Below are 18,754 nucleotides of genomic sequence, written 5' to 3'. Positions count from 1 at the left end.
ATAACGGTATTGACGGGTTAGATGCTGGTGTAAAATGTAACGGTTTTGCAAGATTGAGTAGTTAAAATCCTAACAAATGCTATTTTAATCTGCCTCCTTTTGGTCTATACCCAGTAATCCATGCCCTTTAATCGTGTTCTTCATTCCTCATGGCATGGCTCTTACCACATTCATCATATCTTATCCCCAATCCTTCCACTACATGTAGATTTGGCCAGTAGATACACATATGCCGGGCAGCTACCACCACTACTGGGCCTTCTTTGGTATGAATCGAGCTTTGACGCCAGTGAGCATGGCCATGAAATAGTACTGTATCTCCTCTTCCGGCGGCATCTTTACTTCCACATCAAAATGCTCTAGTAACGCTGGAATCGCCTTATAGACAACCAGCTCTGCAAGATGTCTGCCGGGACACATCCGTCCGCCACCACCCCACGTAAGATTAAAACGCTCCATGGCCCTATCGTCCTTTTCTGCATCCAGCCAGCGATCCGGATTGTAATCTTCCGCATCTTGTCCAAATATCGATGTGTTGCGATGCAATGATACAGGGCTGCAACCGACGGTAGTACCGGCCGGAAAAAACTGATCATGGGCTGTGAGACCCTCAGGGGGCACTGTGCGTGGCAGCGACATCCCGAGCACGGGATACAAGCGTTGGGCTTCCTTGATTGCTGCCTGCGTATATGTGAGACGGATGGCGTTATCGTAGGTCTTCGGGTCGTCTGTTGCTGTTCGAACTTCGTCGGACACCCGCTGTTGAATCTCGGGATGGGAACCGATCATCGCCATAATGGAGGTTAGGGCCGAACACATCGTCTCGTGGCCGGCGCCAAAGTTGGTGATGGCCATGCGGCGGAGGTAAGTCTCCGTGAAATCGGGCTTGTCCTTGTGGAGTTGGATCAGATCTGTCAAGAAATCATCCTTACGGTCATTCTTGGAGATATGCTTGTTGGCAAGGGCGGAGGTGACTCGTCGAGACACTTGGCGGTACACGCCCGTGAAGAAATGGCTTGAAGTGCTTGGGTGTTTTGTACGTTATGCGCCATAAATTTGCAAAACTTCTGCCAGCAGCTTTTGAAAACAGCTCCGCTTTCACTGCGACTGGGAAGAGCCCAAAGACAGACTTGCGGCGCCAGCCCAGATATCCGTGGCTACTGGATGACTGGTCTGTCTTGTCCCGTAGATAGCCGGGAGACCAAGAGAGAACCACAGCCGAGAGCGATTCGACTGCGATGATGTGCATCCATTCTTTGAGATCGATCTCTGCGCCGTCGAGGGAACGGAGGGTGGATATGACGCGGGACAGCACAGCATCAAGTGCAGGCTCGTGGCGCTTCAGGTAGTTTGTTTGATAGAGGGGCCCAATTAGCCGACGCTGAAGACGATAGCGAGCAGTATTTCGCTCAGAAAGAAGATCTAAAGTCTCTGGAGAAGTGAAATTCGGAAAAGGGGTATATGTGATATCCGGCCTCTGAAGAGCTGTCGACACTATGGATCACAATGAGATGAGTCAGACATAGGGGGTATCAATATGACAACGTACAGTAGAAATCTGATTTTTCATAACCGCTGCCGGGTCCTTTACACCAGTTAGAAAATAAAATCAAGAGAGTGCCGAAGCAACTTACTGTAAATTTGCTTGAACGCATCGACGGAGTCGAACCACACCTCGTTCGGGCCAACCCTCACCATAGAACCATATCGTTTATGAAGGGTCTTGCCCAACTCAAGCATCCGGCCATTGCGTACTTGGTATGCGTACCAGGCGTTGGAAACAGCTGCTAACCTAGGACCAGGTACGCGAGCAAGAGGATGGAACACCAGCCGGTAGACGGCGACTACGATCACGCCAGCGACGGCTATGAGTAACGTGATTATGACTGTCCAAAAGGAAAAAAGCGCCAAGGCGCGGATTCCGGAATACAGGCTGTGTACCCCAAGCGCCGGAGAAGGCATCGCCACGCCGGCGCCTTAGATGAATAAGGGCAAGGCAAATGTGGGAGGAATAAGGTAGATGGTATGTGGGTGAGATTGCGTGCGTGATGTGGCGGTTGACAGGACTGCGCCGCGCCGAAAAGAAAATTCAGCTGCAGGCAGCGTGGCTGCACCGTTCCGGTCTGTGGGGCCGGTCCGAGAAAAGTTAAGTATAGCACAGCCAATGGAGTTTAATGTGTGCCCTAGCTTACTGGGCTCACCCTGTGCTGGAGTTCCCCTGAGAAACTGTAAGTTCAGGGAGCTGTGGGAACGCCATAGGGCTACTATGCGCTGTGTAAGGGGCTGGACCCGCTGTTTCGAGTCCCTTTGCGCGGCATCCACTCCGTGTTTCCTTTACACTGGCATTCCAGAAGAATTTAGTGTAGAAACTGTCAGATCTTTTTGCAACCCCCTAGCGCCGGTGAACTAACTCCGAATAGCCGTTGTCCTTGATGAGCTTTCAGGTGATCAAATAACTATGTTGTTGAAGTGTGTTGAATATCCACCTCGTTTCAAGGTACGAATGTCACAGTAACTTCTGTTCTGTTTGGCACATGCAGCCATGTGCTGTTTGTTTGAATTTTGAGTGCAAACGTATCGTGGAATCAGCAACACGCATTTAAAGTGATGAAAATTAGAGACGTGACCGATAGTTGGGCAAGAAGGCGTCGTGAGTTAGATCATGTAGCTGCATATCTCTTTCCAGGTTGATCTCCTCGTTGCAAGTACAATTACCCATCGCCGTGCATGAAGTCGGTCCATCGCCCTGAAACTTTCAATTCTGTGACTGAAATTTAATCTGTGCAATCTTCAAGCTTTGGTCATAAATAGTCACCCAAAACCTTAATGGCTTTTACGCCAGCTTTTGTGACAATCAGAACATTCTTGATCCTTGTGATGTTAACAGAGCCTTGAAAACAGCTTACAATTTTGCAGAGCCAGCACATGGTTGGTTTAGTGACCGGTATAAGTATCCATAATCAAATAATCCTAAAGCAAAATGCGTGAACTTGTTGAAATCGTGGGTTCGTTGACTTCACCCAATTAAAGTGTACAACATCCGCACCCTCAGCCCCCCGCATCTTTGAGAAAACTCGAACAAGCTTGGCTTTGGTGACTTGATTTTTCGGCATTACTAGCAGGACTCTCATGTCATTATTAACTGACTGCCTGTTACCTCCGCATTAGCAACTCGAATACTACCATCTTACAAGCGCTGCCAGCCAACACCCCCTCATACCCCGCAGTAGACCTGCATTATACTCCTTCGACCAAGTAAGGTGCCATCACATACTACGTAGGATCGCCGTTGAGGGCTTCAAGGTTTATTTAATTGGACTATGCAGCGCAGAAAAATGGCTCTGTGGATACATATCTTGTATTGCGGGGGTTCTGGCGAAGTTCAGGTTCGACTCTCTTCGTTCAGAGTTATACCGACTTGACGATCTCCGGCTGATCCCATGCGCGCAAATGAGGAAGGTCTTTTCATTTAGATGTAACAATATAACAGGCATAATGTGTGCTCTTATGTCTCGGCCATCAAACTCCGTAAACATATCACCATGCATCTAACGCGTCTACTGCTATCTGCGGCTGTCGCTACGGCCATCACTGTTCAAGTATCCAAGGATGGGGGCAAAGAAGCCGCATCACTTCAGTATGGCTTAATGTTTGAAGATATCAACTACTCCGGAGATGGAGGTCTGTGAGTGTTGTAGGCAATGATCAAAAAAATACATTCACTTTGGCTAACTCATCCTAGCTACGCAGAGCTGATTCGGAACCGTGCTTTCCAAGGCGACAAGTTTATGGAGTCAACCCTCTTTCCATGGGAGCCAGTTGGTACTGCTACTATTGCACTTTCTCATGATTCCCTTCCGGTTTCCCCTGCTTTGCCGGTCTCCGTTTCTGTTACAGGAAAGGCAGGCGAGGTGATTGGCTTATCAAACCCTGGGTATTGGGGAATTGATGTCAAACCACAGACTTATACTGGGACATTTTGGGTCTTGGGTGACTTCAAAGGCAACTTCACTGCGGCTCTCCGCAGTTCGGAAACAGGAGAGACCTATGCTTCAACCGAAATTCCCTCTAACTCCAATTCCGACGAATGGACCGAACATGAATTCAAGTTAAACCCCGAGGTGGCGGCCGGTCATGAAACAAATTTCACTCTAACCTACACTCTGGAAAGAGACGAACAGGCCCTGCATTTCAACCTCATTAGCCTCTTCCCTCCGACATATAATGACCGCCCCAACGGTCTGCGCATTGATCTCATGGAGACACTCAAGGAACTCAAACCCGGCTTTATTCGTCTTCCAGGCGGCAACAACCTTCAAGGCTCACAGCCTGGCAGCCATTGGAAATGGAATCAAACGCTAGGAGATTTGGTTGACCGCCCCGGCCGTATGGGGGCATGGCGGTATTTCAACACAGATGGCCTTGGTCTGATTGAATACATGCAGGTAAAATAAGACTCACAAAGGCGAAAGCTCATGTAGAACAGTTCGCTAATGGCGACTTCAGTGGTGCGATGACCTGGGCGCCGAGCCAATCCTGATCGTCTTCGCAGGATTATATCTAGGAGGATCAGTGATCCCCGAAGACGAATTGCATGTCTATATTGATGATGCTTTGAACGAGATAGAATTCTTGACTGGCGATGCTTCAACAGAATATGGCGCCAAGCGAGCGGCACTAGGTTACGAAAAGCCTTGGAAACTGAGGTTCGTGGGTGTAAGTTAAGCCCTCTATTCTTCCGGCTTGTGATGTCAAGGTGGTGTTTGATCTGACTTCGGCTATGTAGGTGGGCAATGAAGATCACTTCTCCAGTGGGATGGCTTCATATAATGCGTACCGATTTAGAATGTTCTTCGATGCGATTTCCGAACGCTATCCAGACCTCACTATCCTTTCATCGACCGTTGAGCTGGACCCCATTCCAGATGGAGCTGCGTTAGACTACCATGACTATGGAGTAATGAAGTCCCTGGCCCCTTATTCTCCCTACTGAATTACGCTGACGTGGACTTTCTAGAATCCCGATGGTGCAGTGAGAAATTTCACTCTCTTTGACAACTATACATTGGACCACAAGATCCTCGTTGGCGAGTACGGTGTCGCCAGGGACAATGGCAACGAGGTTTTGTGGAGCAATCACCGCCTGCGGCCATGGTGGATTGCTAGCGTGGCTGAAGCCATTTTCTACATTGGCACAGAACGCAATCCTGACAAGGTCTACGGTGCCGCATTCGCCCCGTTACTTCAAAACATCAATGAGTTTCAATGGAGGGTGAGATACTAGATTGCTATCTTAGGAAAAGTCTAGCGTGCTAACTGCAAGCCATGTCTAGCCTAACATGATATCCTTCAATGCGAATACTTCAGCTACCGTTCGATCGACAAGTTTCCATGTCATGTCGTTATTCTCTCAACATCGCTTGACCAAAGTTCTTGACGTGAAGAACTCTGAGAATTATGGCCCAGGATACTGGGTTGCGGGAGTAAACGAAGATGCTAACACTTATGTATGGAAAGGAGCTGTGTACAACTCGACAGATGATCAGGCATTCAATGTCGTTTTCCCTGACGCAAACAAAGGATCCAAAGCCAGCCTTACCGTTTTGACAGCTCCGGACGCATTCTCGCAGAACTTCTTTGATGGGCCTGACGTTGTTCAAAAGGAATTGCTAGAACTTGAGGCGGGAAGAAACGGCTTCGAATTCACTCTTCCTCAGTGGTCAGTGGCTGTCTTGGAGTGGAAAGCCAAGAACTAGGCAGAGCAGGGAGAATTCTTTACTACCATAAGTGTAGACGGAACAAGAATGAAAAGAGGGTGAAAATTTAACCTTGTACTCCTCATTTGTGGCCATTGAAACCCCATGTCGAATGCCTCGCCGACACTCTGTGTCATTATGATGTGCCACATTGAGAATGTGCAGGGTTGGCGAGTAGTGACAACGCATTAGCATAAGGGAGCATTTCTATTGTCAAGCATATTACATAGAAGCCATAATTACGGAGAATGTCAATGACGCTTAATCTGGAATGATGATGTTCGTTCCTTTTGGCAAGGTGCTTTGCTAAATGTTACCTCGATACAAATCCATACCGTTTACCGTGACATTGAGAAAGTAAGAACGAACAGCTTACAAAAACATACAGGATATGACAAAATATTTGATTTAAATTAAGGGTTACTTTGAAGCTGCTAGGTCTAAATATTACTGCTAGGGACGTTCAGTGCTCCGGGACTGCATCGGTCAGCGATCATACGTGGTCCGGTACATGTGGGGGAACGAAATATCCCGTCCACACCGTAGTATGCGGGCAACAGATTAACCCAGACAAATACCGCACCAATAATCTGGAATATTGAGATGCTATATTGTCAAAGCGTTAGATCTGTTTCTGATTGCTTGGTCAAGATTGGTCTATTCGCTTCAACCGGGAGACGTCATTAAGAACTGAAGAGGATCGAAAAGAAATCTACGCTTCCCCCTAAATCTCTGCCTTGTCTCAAGGATCTACAAACTTACTATTTACTGCATTAGTTGAGACTTGGGCAAAATGGCGGAATGTTGTATCTCCAGATGAATGATACCTTATAAGATGATCAGGGGCAAATAAGCGGAACTGCCTCTCCGAGGAAGTTCTGAATGCACCCTAGGTATGCAGCAATTAATCGTGTGTTTGGTGGCAATTACATGAAGAAGAACTTACAGCAGTCACGGCATGACACCTAGTCCGTTCTCGGACCTCATTCTGTTAGATGAATCCCTCGGCGGGACTTGGTTGAACTCATGTCGGCAATCATCATCAAAGAGAAAACCCACATATCAATTAATGACTGGATGGATAAACTTAGAGATGTAGATCCGTACATAGTACGATATTCTCCGTAATGGTGTGATGGTCTCCGTCAATTATGCTTCCGTGCATGAAGCTAAAGTGCTGCCGCCATTGGCTCAGACTGTGGATTCTCGCAGCTAACCATGGCCGCTTTCTTTTCCCACATTTCGGTTGATCGACGGCCTAGGAGAGCTTGAATCAAGTTGATTATGGTATACGTTGCCATGTTCGAACTAATGGTTTCATCATCTCACTCCACTAGAGCCTTTGGAGTTCCACTTGAGGACGACAGCTCCTAATTGGGACGAGTCAACTTGGTGACGAACATTTCTTCTTCTAAGAATAGACATCCATACGTAGCGTAGAAAGAAGCTGAATTTGAATCCACGTCATCTTCTTAGTCCAGAGGACGCATTGAACTTTTCATCGCTTATGGCTTTCCTCTGTCCAACTCTCAGCCGCTGTCATGCACTGAAAATCTGATGTCTACACATCTCCGAACACCAGTCTGGGAAACATCGGCCGACGTCGTCCGATGTTTCTTGTTGCATTCAATACACTAGCACTATGGAAAAATAAGGAGTTCGATATTGTCTCAAAGAAATATGGCCTCGCCACATTCCTCAATGTGGTTGGCCTGTCCGTCCCTGGCCCTGGCGGCGGTCAGCCCTTCGGGGCGCTACCCAGGATCTTAATTCGGGAAGTGGGCGGGCTTGCGTGTCGAGCTGCCAGCCGTCTCGACAAGGGGCAAGCTAGCAACAAGCCGCAATGCCCGAAACCAGACGTTTCGAAACAAACGTCGACGGGATGCCAATCGATTTCACAGCTCAGATGCTCTAGACCCGATGAACACCTCCTGTCGAGGGTTGACCCTTGGCCCCCAATGGAACCGCCTCACTCAACTTGACACCATCCGACAGGGACTGACAGCGATTGATGGCGCGGGAGCCACGCAAGCATACATGCCAATGGGACTAGCCGTTGTAAGTCAAGCATTGTCCAGCTCCGCAGCAATGGAGCCTTCTTCCGTAGTCTGCGATCATAGTGTCACAGCATGTTACCTGACAGCCCCAGAACATCGTGGGGACATCAGTTGACTGTGGACCTGAGCCGCGTTGACAGCAGCTTCGGGAGGCAAAGACGTGCTCAGTTATGCCTTGTACAATATGAAAAGTTGGCGTAGTCGTTGATGAAAAAAATAAGATATAAACAGTCAAGATGTCCGACAATTCCAACTCTTTTTTCCCCTCTCATCACCACACTCATCTCATCAATATCTCTTCTTTCTCTTCAACAACAATCTCCTTATCCAAAACCCCCTTTCTTTCCTTAGCTACGCCTTCTATCTTTTCTCAGCTTTCACCTTCATTAGTTCGCCAGGATGCGTTCCAACTACATTTTCGCTCTCGTTACCGCCATCGCGGCCATTAGCTCAGCGGCGCCGGCGCCCCAGGTTTCTGGCTCCGCGCCCCCGGCCCCCATCGGCTCCGGCCACCCTCCCCAGCCCCACGACAGTGGAGCTCCCCCGAGCGGCACCCCTCCCCCGCGCCCGACTGGAACCTTCAAGCCCGATGGACCTCCTCCCAGCGGTACTCCCCCAGCTCGTCGCCGTGGCATGTTCAACCGTCGTCAGAACTCAGCCCACCCCAACCCCCCAAGCGGTGCTCCTCCTTCTGGCACTCCTCCTCCTCGCCCTAGCGGTGCCCCAACCGACTTCCCCAGTGGTGCAACCCGCCCAACTGGTTCCCCTGGTGGCCATGGCAACTTCGACGCCGAAGGTGCTCCCTCTGGTGCTCAACCCAATGGCCCGCCTCCTTCTGGAGTTCGCCCCAGCGGTCCTCCCCCGTCTGGAGCTCCTCCCTCTGGAGCCCCTCCCTCCGGCGCTCCCCCTGCTGCTACTGGCAACGCCCGCCGTGCCGAAAAGTCTGCTCCCGCTGGCGCTAAGCCTTCAGGGCCCCCTCCGTCTGGCGCCCGTCCCAGCGGCCCGCCTCCCTCTGGTGTTCGCCCTGACGGTGCTGCTCCTACCGGCCCTCCTCCTTCTGGCACCCCCCCTTCGGGAGCACCGCCTTCCGGTCCTCCTCCTAGCGGCGCCCCCGCTCCTACTGGCAATGCTCGTCGCGCTGCTGATGAGTCCGCTCCAGCTGAAAAGCCTACCGGCACTCCTCCTCCTCGTCCTAGCGGCGCTCGTCCTAGCGGCCCTCCTCCCTCTGGTGTCCGCCCTGAGGGTGCCCCCTCTGGTCCTCCCCCTAGCGGTGCCCACCCTACCGGTCCTCCTCCTTCTGGAGCTCCTCCCTCCGGCGCTCCCCCTGCTGCTACTGGCAATGCCCGCCGCGCTGCTGACGAGTCTGCTCCGGCTGAGAAGCCTACTGGCACTCCTCCTCCTCGCCCCAGCGGTGCTCGCCCCAGCGGTCCTCCTCCTTCTGGCGTCCGTCCTGAAGGTGAAGCTCCTTCTGGCACCCCTCCTCCTCGTCCCACCGGTGCTCGTCCCAGCGGCCCCCCTCCCTCCGGTGCTCCTACTGGTGCTCCTCAGCAGCAGCGTCGTGAGGCCAACTCATCTCGCCCTGCTCCTCCCTCTGGCACTGGTGCTCCTCCCCCTCCCCCTTCCGGCGCTGCTCCTAGCGGTCCTCGCCCTTCTGGTGTTCGCCCTGAGGGTGCTCCCAGCGGACCTGCCCCTAGCGGCCCTGCTCCCACCGGCCCTCCTCCCTCCGGTGCTCCTCCCGCCCCTACTCAGAGAGCTTAAACATGCTCTCAAGACAACGACATTGAGAGTGCCCTACCCACAAAGCAGCGAATCTGATACCACCACCTTGAGTCTGGGTTGTCTTCCCAGGAGACGTTGGGCTTCGATCAATTGAAGGAACAAAAAAGGGGATGATGCAGGAGACTTTGCCGTCGATGATTGCAAGACACTGGCGACTTTTGTTTTTTGCTTTGTAGATATTGGTGAGATTTGGTGGGCATGTATCCGTATCATAGCATTTCCTTAGAAAAACCCGAGAATTACAGCGCTGTTACTCGAAAGCTTATCCAAGTTCCTCAATTGTGATGCATGCCTCGAATGTGGAAGCAATAGTTTGAGAAGCTCCTAATGCCACGCGTGAAATATTACAGCTAACTTGGGTCGAAAGTCCCCCTAAGTAAACGGACTATTATAGTTGTCAGCGACATGGCTGGCTTTTGTTGTAATGACGTTGATCATGCTACCCCGCTTCGACTTGTCTTCCATGGCTACTAATTAGTAGGTAAGCCAATCCGACTTTGAGAGCGCACGTGAGAAACCCATAAGTTTCCAATCAAATTAGACTTTGGGGCGGTAATTGCGCATCCTCAGACGCACCAAATGTTCTCCTCATCTTGTCACAACCACCTACACAGACTCGCAACTTGTGGATATACAACGCTGCTTTGATGAGAAAGTTCTGATCATTGATACTCTTCGAAGAATCATAATCTTAAGAACAAGGCTACTAGTCAGTCGACATCTACCAGATCTACATGTGAGGTTACTGAGCAATCGCTGTCAAAGTTGAAAACTACCATGCTGCGAGTTCCGAAACTTCCGGCGGAAGCCTGGGATTCGCACGTCCATGTTATCGATGAGGTAGTAACATCTGCAGCATGTACTTTCAGTTGATGATCACTGACGTAATAAAATGAAGGATGAATTTCCTTTTAGTCCAAGCCGGCCATTTACGCCAAAGAGGGCTAACGTGAATGATCTTGTCAAGTTCGAAGATGGCCTTGGCATCAAACATGCAGTTATTGTGGCTGCATCGATATACGGCAATGACAACCGAAGCATAATCGACGCTCTAAATCGTATGCAGGGCAAAGGGCGAGGTATCGCCTGTATCGACCCCGAAGCGGTTACTGAAGAGGAGCTTGACGAACTTCACCAGGCAGGGGTTGTCGGCGTCCGTCTCAACTTGTGGAGCTTTGGCGCGACACCCGATAAAGAATCTTTGAGGCTTACATTGAACGCCCACGCAGACCGAATTCGAAGCCGAGGATGGGTTTTGCAAATCTTTGGGACGATGAATCAGTATCCGGACATCTTGTCCATAACTCCAACTTTGGGAGTCGACGTAGTGATCGATCACCTCGGCTATCCCGACCCGGCAAATCCACGATTAGATCCAGCGGGGAGGCAGGCTATTTTGCAAGCTCTACATTCCGGTCATGCATGGATTAAACTAAGCGGGACTTATCGGTTCCCGACAACACCAGGTCTAGACGAATATGTCAGAGAGTTGCTCCAGACAGCTCCAGAAAAAATTGTATGGGCGAGCGACTGGCCTCATGTCGGCGGGCCTCCGAAAAACCCTGGTGGGGACAGGTTTCAGCAACAGGACTTCTTAACTGTTGACATTCCGAGTTTCATTGACCGCTGCATTGAATGGTGTGGAGGTGACAAAGAGTTGATAGAGAAGTTGTGGGTTCACAACCCGCGACATCTTTGGAGGTATGAAGGCAAGGATTGATCAATCCGATCGTTATAAGATTATTGGCATAGCTTATCAAACAATCTGAACAATCCTCCCGTTGTCTTAGGGTATGGTACATGATCTGCAGTTATGGGTCATCCACGATTGACCGGCAATCGGAGTTGGTTCATGTCAATGTAACCCAAATAGACTCTCTGAATGAAGGGCTATGTAAATTGTGTCGAGAGATGTGACAGACTCGGGGAGTATGCAATTGTTGCGGGGTCAGCCTCTGAGGCCGTTAAGAAGGGCCTACCCTGCGGCTTCGAAGACCGGCATCGGAGTAAGCCCACTATCGGGACGTTGACATCGGAGAGTGAACCGAGCTTCTTCCATTTTCGGCTTTCAATCCGTCTGCCGCACCGCAAAATATCTGTTACAAGCATGAATGAAACTTGGGCAACAAGATGACGTTTCTGAAGCTGGCATTAGGGGTACAATATCAGAGGTGCCTACCAAGCATTTCGAAATAAATCTGAGCTCGGCCCTTTTGGCCGACATGAAATCCGGGCAGGCCCCGAAGGCCTGTGCTGCACACCGATGCACACCTACAAATATCCTTTGTTCCCAGGGAATTTAACCTTGACAATTCGTCCGTCTGAACTACGATGATGGACACACGTGCTGCCCACGTCACGATGATTACAGCATAGAATTTGTGTCTGTATGTTAAAGGCCTTGACAGCCTTTTTTTACTTCTAGATTTATTTAGTTGTTATTTCATCTTCACTAGCCAAGGGAGAAAATAGCATCATGTGATCGGGCGTCGGATACTGCATCGTTGCATTATAATGTATATAAGGATGACCTGCATATATCCGGGGTAACAGCACTGGTTATGACGTGCGTCACGTTACCGGGGGTCGGTAACCCGGGCTACGATTCCGTGGCACCCCTCATTTCGTTGTTCATTACTGTGTTCTAATTGGCTACCCACCGACCACATTGTCGGCGTTGGCAGACTTTTGCGCCTCAATTGAGACGACCGTGACGATTTAATAATATCCCGTCGCAGCTGAGGAGATTCTGTATCTTGCCTTTGAGCGACGCCACACGAGCTGATTTGAACGCAATGCCTCAACAACCGCCTGGCAAACAACGGTCGGCGAACGCGTCAGTCTCAATGACCTCATGACCTCATCTCACGACGTGCCACTGACCAGTAACTTAGCTGCAACACTTGTCGGCGTCGCAAGGTGAAATGTTCAGGCGAGCAGCCTTGTCGCAATTGTGTCAGAAACAAACTTGACTGTGAATTCGGCGCCGGCCGCCAACGATACTCTGAAGCGTGAGCCACTGCATTTCTGGATGTTGATATAAAGTACCCAAAGGATGTGGCTGACATATCAATTAGTTATGTCCAGGAGCTTAGGGCAACCGTAACTCGATATGAGTCGCAAATCAGAGGTAGGCAACATGATGTATCTTGATATTGTTACAAGCAATGCAGCATCTGTAAGACAGCTCTAACTCTGCGTTGCTGCTACAGAGCTTAAACAATCAACACCCGCTCCAACGCAAGGCGGGGTTTCAGTCGCCTTGGAAAATACACTTGGCATTGCTCCTACAGAACCAACAGGCGAGGTACCTCCACCTCCAAGCTACTGTTAGTACAACTACATTCCACCGTCCTTTGATGACAACACAATACTCACAAGTACAAAAGCCTCTATAGAACGCGCTCCTGGTCCGCTATTTGAACAACGCGTCAGGAATCTATTTCATAATTCAGGCAGAGACTCTCCGGAGCAGGACTCCCCTGAGAGCAACTCGCATGAGAACCAACAAGATGCCCCCTTCACTCCAGAATGGACCTCAACCGAGGAGTTGATTAGGGGCATCCCTCCTCAGACCATGCCCACGGAAGCCGAATCAAATCGTCTTCTTGGCCTTTTCAACGACTATATGAGCGGAAATCAACATTTTATCGACCAGCGAACCTTTGCAGACAACTTGACATTACTATTTCAAAACCAAGCCACTCGAGCCAAACAGCTGAACAGCCCCTGGTTCACACAATACATGCTGGTGATGGCTATGGGAAAGTTAATGGAAGCGGACAGGAGGATATACGACGGCCCTCCGGGAGCATTCTATTTTGCCGAAGCTATGAGGCGGTTTCCACCACTTCATAGCATTAGCGAGTATGGCATAGTTGCTGTTGAGATTTTGTGTCTTGCAACAACTTATCTCCAGTGGTGCGACAGAAAGAAGGATTCATATTTCTTTGTATGGAGCAATTCTTGACATTCTCACTGAAACGCACATTAACATTTAAACAGGTTGGTACAGCTGTACGACTAGCTCTCACGTTGGGCTGCAACTTGCCGTTTTCTGAGCAGCAATGTCTTCCTTCAGAAAGGGCACATCGAACTCGAATTTGGTGGACTGTCTATATGCTCGACCAGTAAGTTCAATATTATAGTGGAGCAAGCAAAGAAACCGAGCTGACATGGCCATAGACGAATCTCTGCAGGACTTGGTTTGCCGGCATCTGTCGATGACAGACAAATAACCTTTGACCTTCCTGGCCCGTCACCTGGTTTTGAATCCCCTGAAGCGTTGAATATCAACGTACGGATTGCCCGTGCCACTTCTGAGATAATGACGTGTAAGTTTTGGTCCTCTCGCTACATTCATATACCAGTTGGTTCCTCTGTTTCATATTGAATACTAACAATTTTGACCCACAGCACTATACAGTAACGGGGCTTTGTCTCAGGGCGATCTGATCAAAAAGATGCGGAATGTTCTCCAGTCATTATACGACACTGGACGGTCCATTCCAGCCAACATTGCCATAGACTTCAAGAATAAGGAACTCGAAGTCACGAGAGCAGGTTCATCACTCTACCTCAGATTATTCCAGGTACGTGATCCGTCCTTCTTTCAGTTCGTCTTCCATTCGCTAATGTTTTGTGCGAACTTTCAGGCTATTATTCTTTGTATTAGACCTGTTCTCCTCCAAAAGGTCAAAGACAAAGTTCAAGACACACAAAAGCAGATTGTCACGCCAGCTATATCGCAGCTATGTTTGCTTTGCAATGAGGCAGCCCTACGGACTATTCGTATTTTATACGCCATGAAGAAGCAAGATGAAATCGGTCAGTATTCAGTGGTCGCCACGGAACCTGGCATTTGATTATCTCATTACGAAACACTAACTCCTTCCCAGCTCCTTTTGCATTTTTCGATTTGGACGCTGCATTCTCAGCGGCATTTGTTCTCATTATGCGCGGCTTCGCTCACAAAAATGACAGCCAGAAGCCGCCACCTCCAGAACTGCATCAAGCTGTAGAGGTTTTGGAGTATCTCTCTAGTGCAGGTAACAACGCAGCATCACACCGTCTGAAAGAAATCAGGCAATTACAAGCCCACGTTTGGGCCTCCAGATATCCCCCTCCCGAAAAGGATGACGTTCAGATGAAGGATTCTGAGAGTTCCTCTCGTCCGACCCGAGCCGGAGGGGCTCATGAGCAAGGGACACCAGGACAATCAGGGGAAGGCAGCTCGGGGTCGCAAGTAGTTTTATCGCCTCCTGACCCCAGCCCCTCGACTCAGCCGTCGTGGGATGGAGAGATGTTTGGTACAGATTCAACAGAGTCTTATGACCCTGACACGCTATTTGGGTTGGATCTAAATGGAAGTCTTGGCCAAGAGTTCAGTTTGGAAGCTGAAGGAATTTATGCCAGTTTCAACGATCCTTCACTTCCGCTTACCGGAGTTGATCAACTGGATTGGGCCGAGTTAGAAAAGATGATGGCACCCGGAGGTTACGGGTCATGAAGAGTCACATTCGAGCCAATAAATCAAATGTTTCAACACAATTCCGAAAATACTCCTTTTCGCCAGAAACCCGAGGTTGAATGATGAACGCATGATTGACAATCAACTAGACGTATCCGCTCGACCGCGACTACTCTGATAAGGCAGTTGTGGTAAAGTGGGGCCAATCGGGTATCATCCGCACGCCGAACGCCATGGTTTCGGATCTGGAGCCGAGCTTCACCATGACTCCCCATGAGAGAATTAAACACCATCGGAACAGAGCCGAGCTTCAGTTGAAGTCAATTATCGGCATCATATATATTTAAGACTCGTCCTCGATTGTGTAAGTGTAGATTAGACTCAATAATACGTTCAGAGAATCACATTATTTATTCAGCAATTATCTGAGTTTTACAATCTGAAAATGGCACAACAGACTTCTGCGTTGGACAGCGTTGCTGTCCTCGGGGCTGGCAACGAAGCTTCTCGTCTCATCCTGACCAAAGATGCATCCAAGTTCCTGGCAATCATTCACCGCAGTTTCGAGCCTACTCGCAAACACCTTCTCAAGTTGAGACAACAACGTCAGATTGAGACCGACCAAGGCAGACTACCTGACTTTCTGCCCGAAACCAAGCACATCCGTGATGACGATACTTGGAGGGGCGCAACACCCGCACCTGGGTTGGTTGATCGCAGAGTTGAGATTACCGGACCCACAGACCGCAAAATGGTTGTGAATGCACTCAACTCTGACGTTTGGGCCTACATGGCAGACTTTGAGGGTATGATTTACACTGTTCTATCAATAGGGGAAAAAAATGACTAACAAGTTCCAGACTCGAATGCACCGACTTGGGAAAACATGATTCAAGGCCAAGCAAATTTGTACGACGCTATCCGTCGTCAGGTTGACTTCAAATTGGGCGAAAAGGAGTACAAACTCAGAACCGACCGCACTCTGCCAACTTTGATTTGCCGTACCCGCGGCTGGCATCTGGATGAAAAGCACTTTACTGTAGACGGAGAGCCCATGTCGGGAGCACTTTTCGACTTTGGTCTCTACTTCTTTCACAACGCGAAGGAGTTGATTTCGAGAGGAGCCGGCCCCTACTTTTATCTGCCCAAGATGGAGTCTCACCTTGAGGCCAGGTTGTGGAACGACGTTTTCAACATGGCCCAGGACTACCTCGGAATTCCTCGGGGTACGATCCGAGCAACTGTGTTGATTGAGACTATTAGCGCCGTGTTCGAGATGGATGAGGTGAGTTCAACATTGCCTGACCAAACCCAGCGGATGAAGTATACTAACATAACCCCCACAGATCATTTACGAACTCAGAGACCATAGCTCTGGTCTCAACTGCGGCAGATGGGACTACATTTTCACCTTTGTCAAGCGTTTCCGCAACAGACCAGGCTTTATCCTTCCTGACCGTTCAGATGTCACCATGACCGTTCCCTTCATGGACGCTTACGTGAAGCTGCTGATCAGTACATGCCATCGTCGTGGCGTTCACGCCATGGGCGGCATGGCCGCTCTCATCCCCAGAAAGGACGACCCTGTTGCCAACGCAAAGGCGATGGATAATGTCCGCGCGGACAAGCTACGCGAGGTCAAGGCCGGACACGACGGTACCTGGGTTGCGCACCCGGCACTGGCATCCATTGCGAGCGAGGTTTTCAACGAGCACATGCCGACGCCCAATCAGATTTTTGTCCGATCCAAGGTTAGCGTCACTCGCGATGACCTCCTAAACTCCGTTGTTCCCGGCAAGATCACCGACGATGGCGTGAAGAAGAACCTACACATTTGCGTGGCGTACATGGAGGGATGGCTCCGCGGTGTTGGTTGCAGCGCTATTAACTATTTGATGGTAAGATTTTTCCGAGTATAACTGGTAGAGAACGAGCAGATATCTAACATTCTTATAGGAGGATGCTGCAACTGCAGAGGTGTCTCGCACGCAGCTGTGGCAATGGGTCAAACATGGCGCTAGCACTGCTGAGGGCACCAAGATCGATAAGACATATGTGTTGAACACTCTTGATCAACTCACCAAAGAGCTTTCAAGTTCCGCTCCAGCGAACAACAAATTCGAGCTTGCGGCGAAATATCTTCAACCGCAGGTAACAGGCGAGGATTATGCTGATTTCATCACAACGTGAGTCTTCCTGTTCATGACAACTCCCATATATATGTACTAACATCCTTTTCTAGTCTTCTCTATGATGAGATTACTTCTCTGGGTCCGTCAGGGAAGTCGTAATTGTGTGATTTTTTTTGGATGATTTATGGAAAGGTTAAGGTTGGTGGTTGACGCAGCGGTTTGCATTTTGTTATGCATAACAAACGAGAAATTTTGCTTTTACATTTCTCTCTTAAGTGATGCGATTGCATCAACACATTTTATTTTTCTAAGGGCTAGACTAGGTGGTTGTTACGTCCAATTGTCCGTGCGGGTAATGAATAGAAGAATTGACACGAGCATTTGCATTAGTACCACAACAAGACGTTGGGTCATTTTTTGTAAAAAGTATAGATTCTATCAACATATCCGCCTTGACAGTGCAACTAAAAACAAAAGAATCGACGTTGGCCTGATTCGAACAGACGCTCCCGAAGGAACAAGATTTCTAGTCTTGCGCATTAGACCACTCTGCCACAACGCCACGATGTTGAGTCCGCCTGAAAGCGGGTATGCTGGGTAACCGCCTCCACAATCTCAAGGTCCATCGGGCAAGCGAAACACAGGACACGAGCTGTTGATGTCGGCTTTCTCATTCCTAATCAGAACCAATCAAGCGATATGGTTTGAATTTCATCGCCTCATTCTGTGTCTACTTGCGAAGGTGCACTCGCCCTCTGCTTCAGATCCACCATTCTACTTTGGAACATCAAAACCCAAGCGAATTTGTATGAAAAGAATTTCACCCATCTTGCTTTCAACTATTTACGAAGAATAAAATAGTTATAGCGAACCGTTCTTTCCATGAAGCGCTTTTGATTATTAGCATCACCTCTTAAAGGAGTTGTTACTGTTACATGGTTCCTAGGAAAGGCTGGAGTAGGCTGGCCTCGTGAGAAATATCATGACTTGTAACCTTCTGAGATTACCTCGAGCAATAAAATAGGTTAGTTTGTGAGAATGGTAATTTCGTCGTCTCTTTTCTCTTTTCTCTTTTCAACCGAGAGCCACACTACGCATAGGCCGTAGGACGAGAACTTATCCCTCATTTAGCGATAGAACCATGGGGATAGGACTTTGGCCTCCGATAGTAATCGACTACTCTCATTGTAGGTAATGCCTCATCTGCCTCGCTGGTTTCGCTAACTGATACCCACTACCTACTTGCCAGGTCCGTTAACGCTGAGCATGTGCAGCTAGCGTATTTACAGATGTGACAGGGAGGTGCGACTACTCTGTCACAGAGGTTTGATTCTGACTTTTGATCTAAGACAAAGCTCCTAGGAAACACGAAAGTGCAGGCACAGAAAACCAGATAATGTGAAAAGGCGGATGGTCTCGAGGAGCGAGTGGCCAAGGTCCGGCTTTCCGGGCGGATGCTGAGCCGTGCATTAGTTGGAATGAACGGATAATGTCAGGGTCTTCGGTTAAGTCGGCAACCTGCATTTCATGGCGACAAGCCACTGCTTCCAGAAAGGGAGC

The 18,754-nt window shown here is 49.3% G+C and overlaps 6 protein-coding genes across 6 annotated transcripts; 5 read left to right on the top strand and 1 right to left on the bottom strand.

Annotated features, from left to right (window-relative positions):
* Window positions 1-934: 934 nt before the first annotated feature.
* CTRU02_201168 (cytochrome P450) lies at window positions 935-1,962 on the bottom strand (the record flags this gene model as incomplete). The annotated part of the gene is made up of 3 exons (XM_036726195.1): window positions 935-1,494; window positions 1,550-1,585; window positions 1,635-1,962. The coding sequence occupies 3 exons, from the start codon at window positions 1,960-1,962 to the stop codon at window positions 935-937; spliced, it is 924 nt and encodes a 307-aa protein (XP_036581877.1).
* Window positions 1,963-3,542: 1,580 nt separating this feature from the next.
* On the top strand, window positions 3,543-5,756 carry CTRU02_201167 (alpha-N-arabinofuranosidase A; the record flags this gene model as incomplete). Its single annotated transcript, XM_036726194.1, has 6 exons — window positions 3,543-3,685; window positions 3,743-4,445; window positions 4,507-4,716; window positions 4,787-4,957; window positions 5,018-5,272; window positions 5,334-5,756. The coding sequence occupies 6 exons, from the start codon at window positions 3,543-3,545 to the stop codon at window positions 5,754-5,756; spliced, it is 1,905 nt and encodes a 634-aa protein (XP_036581876.1).
* A 2,456-nt stretch (window positions 5,757-8,212) lies between these two features.
* Window positions 8,213-9,571, top strand: CTRU02_201166 (uncharacterized protein; the record flags this gene model as incomplete). Its single annotated transcript, XM_036726193.1, has 1 exon — window positions 8,213-9,571. One exon carries the CDS (start codon window positions 8,213-8,215, stop codon window positions 9,569-9,571), a length of 1,359 nt encoding a protein of 452 aa, XP_036581875.1.
* Window positions 9,572-10,369: 798 nt separating this feature from the next.
* CTRU02_201165 (tim barrel metal-dependent hydrolase) lies at window positions 10,370-11,312 on the top strand (the record flags this gene model as incomplete). Its single annotated transcript, XM_036726192.1, has 2 exons — window positions 10,370-10,432; window positions 10,491-11,312. The coding sequence occupies 2 exons, from the start codon at window positions 10,370-10,372 to the stop codon at window positions 11,310-11,312; spliced, it is 885 nt and encodes a 294-aa protein (XP_036581874.1).
* Window positions 11,313-12,387: 1,075 nt separating this feature from the next.
* CTRU02_201164 (zn 2cys6 transcription factor) lies at window positions 12,388-15,101 on the top strand (the record flags this gene model as incomplete). The annotated part of the gene is made up of 10 exons (XM_036726191.1): window positions 12,388-12,428; window positions 12,487-12,603; window positions 12,670-12,722; window positions 12,805-12,921; window positions 12,982-13,544; window positions 13,598-13,722; window positions 13,778-13,926; window positions 14,009-14,184; window positions 14,248-14,419; window positions 14,491-15,101. 10 exons carry the CDS (start codon window positions 12,388-12,390, stop codon window positions 15,099-15,101), a joined length of 2,124 nt encoding a protein of 707 aa, XP_036581873.1.
* A 406-nt stretch (window positions 15,102-15,507) lies between these two features.
* Window positions 15,508-17,252, top strand: CTRU02_201163 (malate synthase; the record flags this gene model as incomplete). Its single annotated transcript, XM_036726190.2, has 4 exons — window positions 15,508-15,868; window positions 15,923-16,347; window positions 16,409-16,960; window positions 17,019-17,252. The coding sequence occupies 4 exons, from the start codon at window positions 15,508-15,510 to the stop codon at window positions 17,250-17,252; spliced, it is 1,572 nt and encodes a 523-aa protein (XP_036581872.2).
* Window positions 17,253-18,754: the final 1,502 nt, after the last annotated feature.

The sequence above is a fragment of the Colletotrichum truncatum genome, assembly GCF_014235925.2.
Source record: "Colletotrichum truncatum strain CMES1059 chromosome Unknown Contig_0001, whole genome shotgun sequence".
Taxonomy (NCBI): Eukaryota; Fungi; Ascomycota; class Sordariomycetes; order Glomerellales; family Glomerellaceae; genus Colletotrichum; species Colletotrichum truncatum.
Note: the sequence above shows the minus strand (reverse complement) of the source record. Positions and strands in the feature narration are given on the sequence as shown.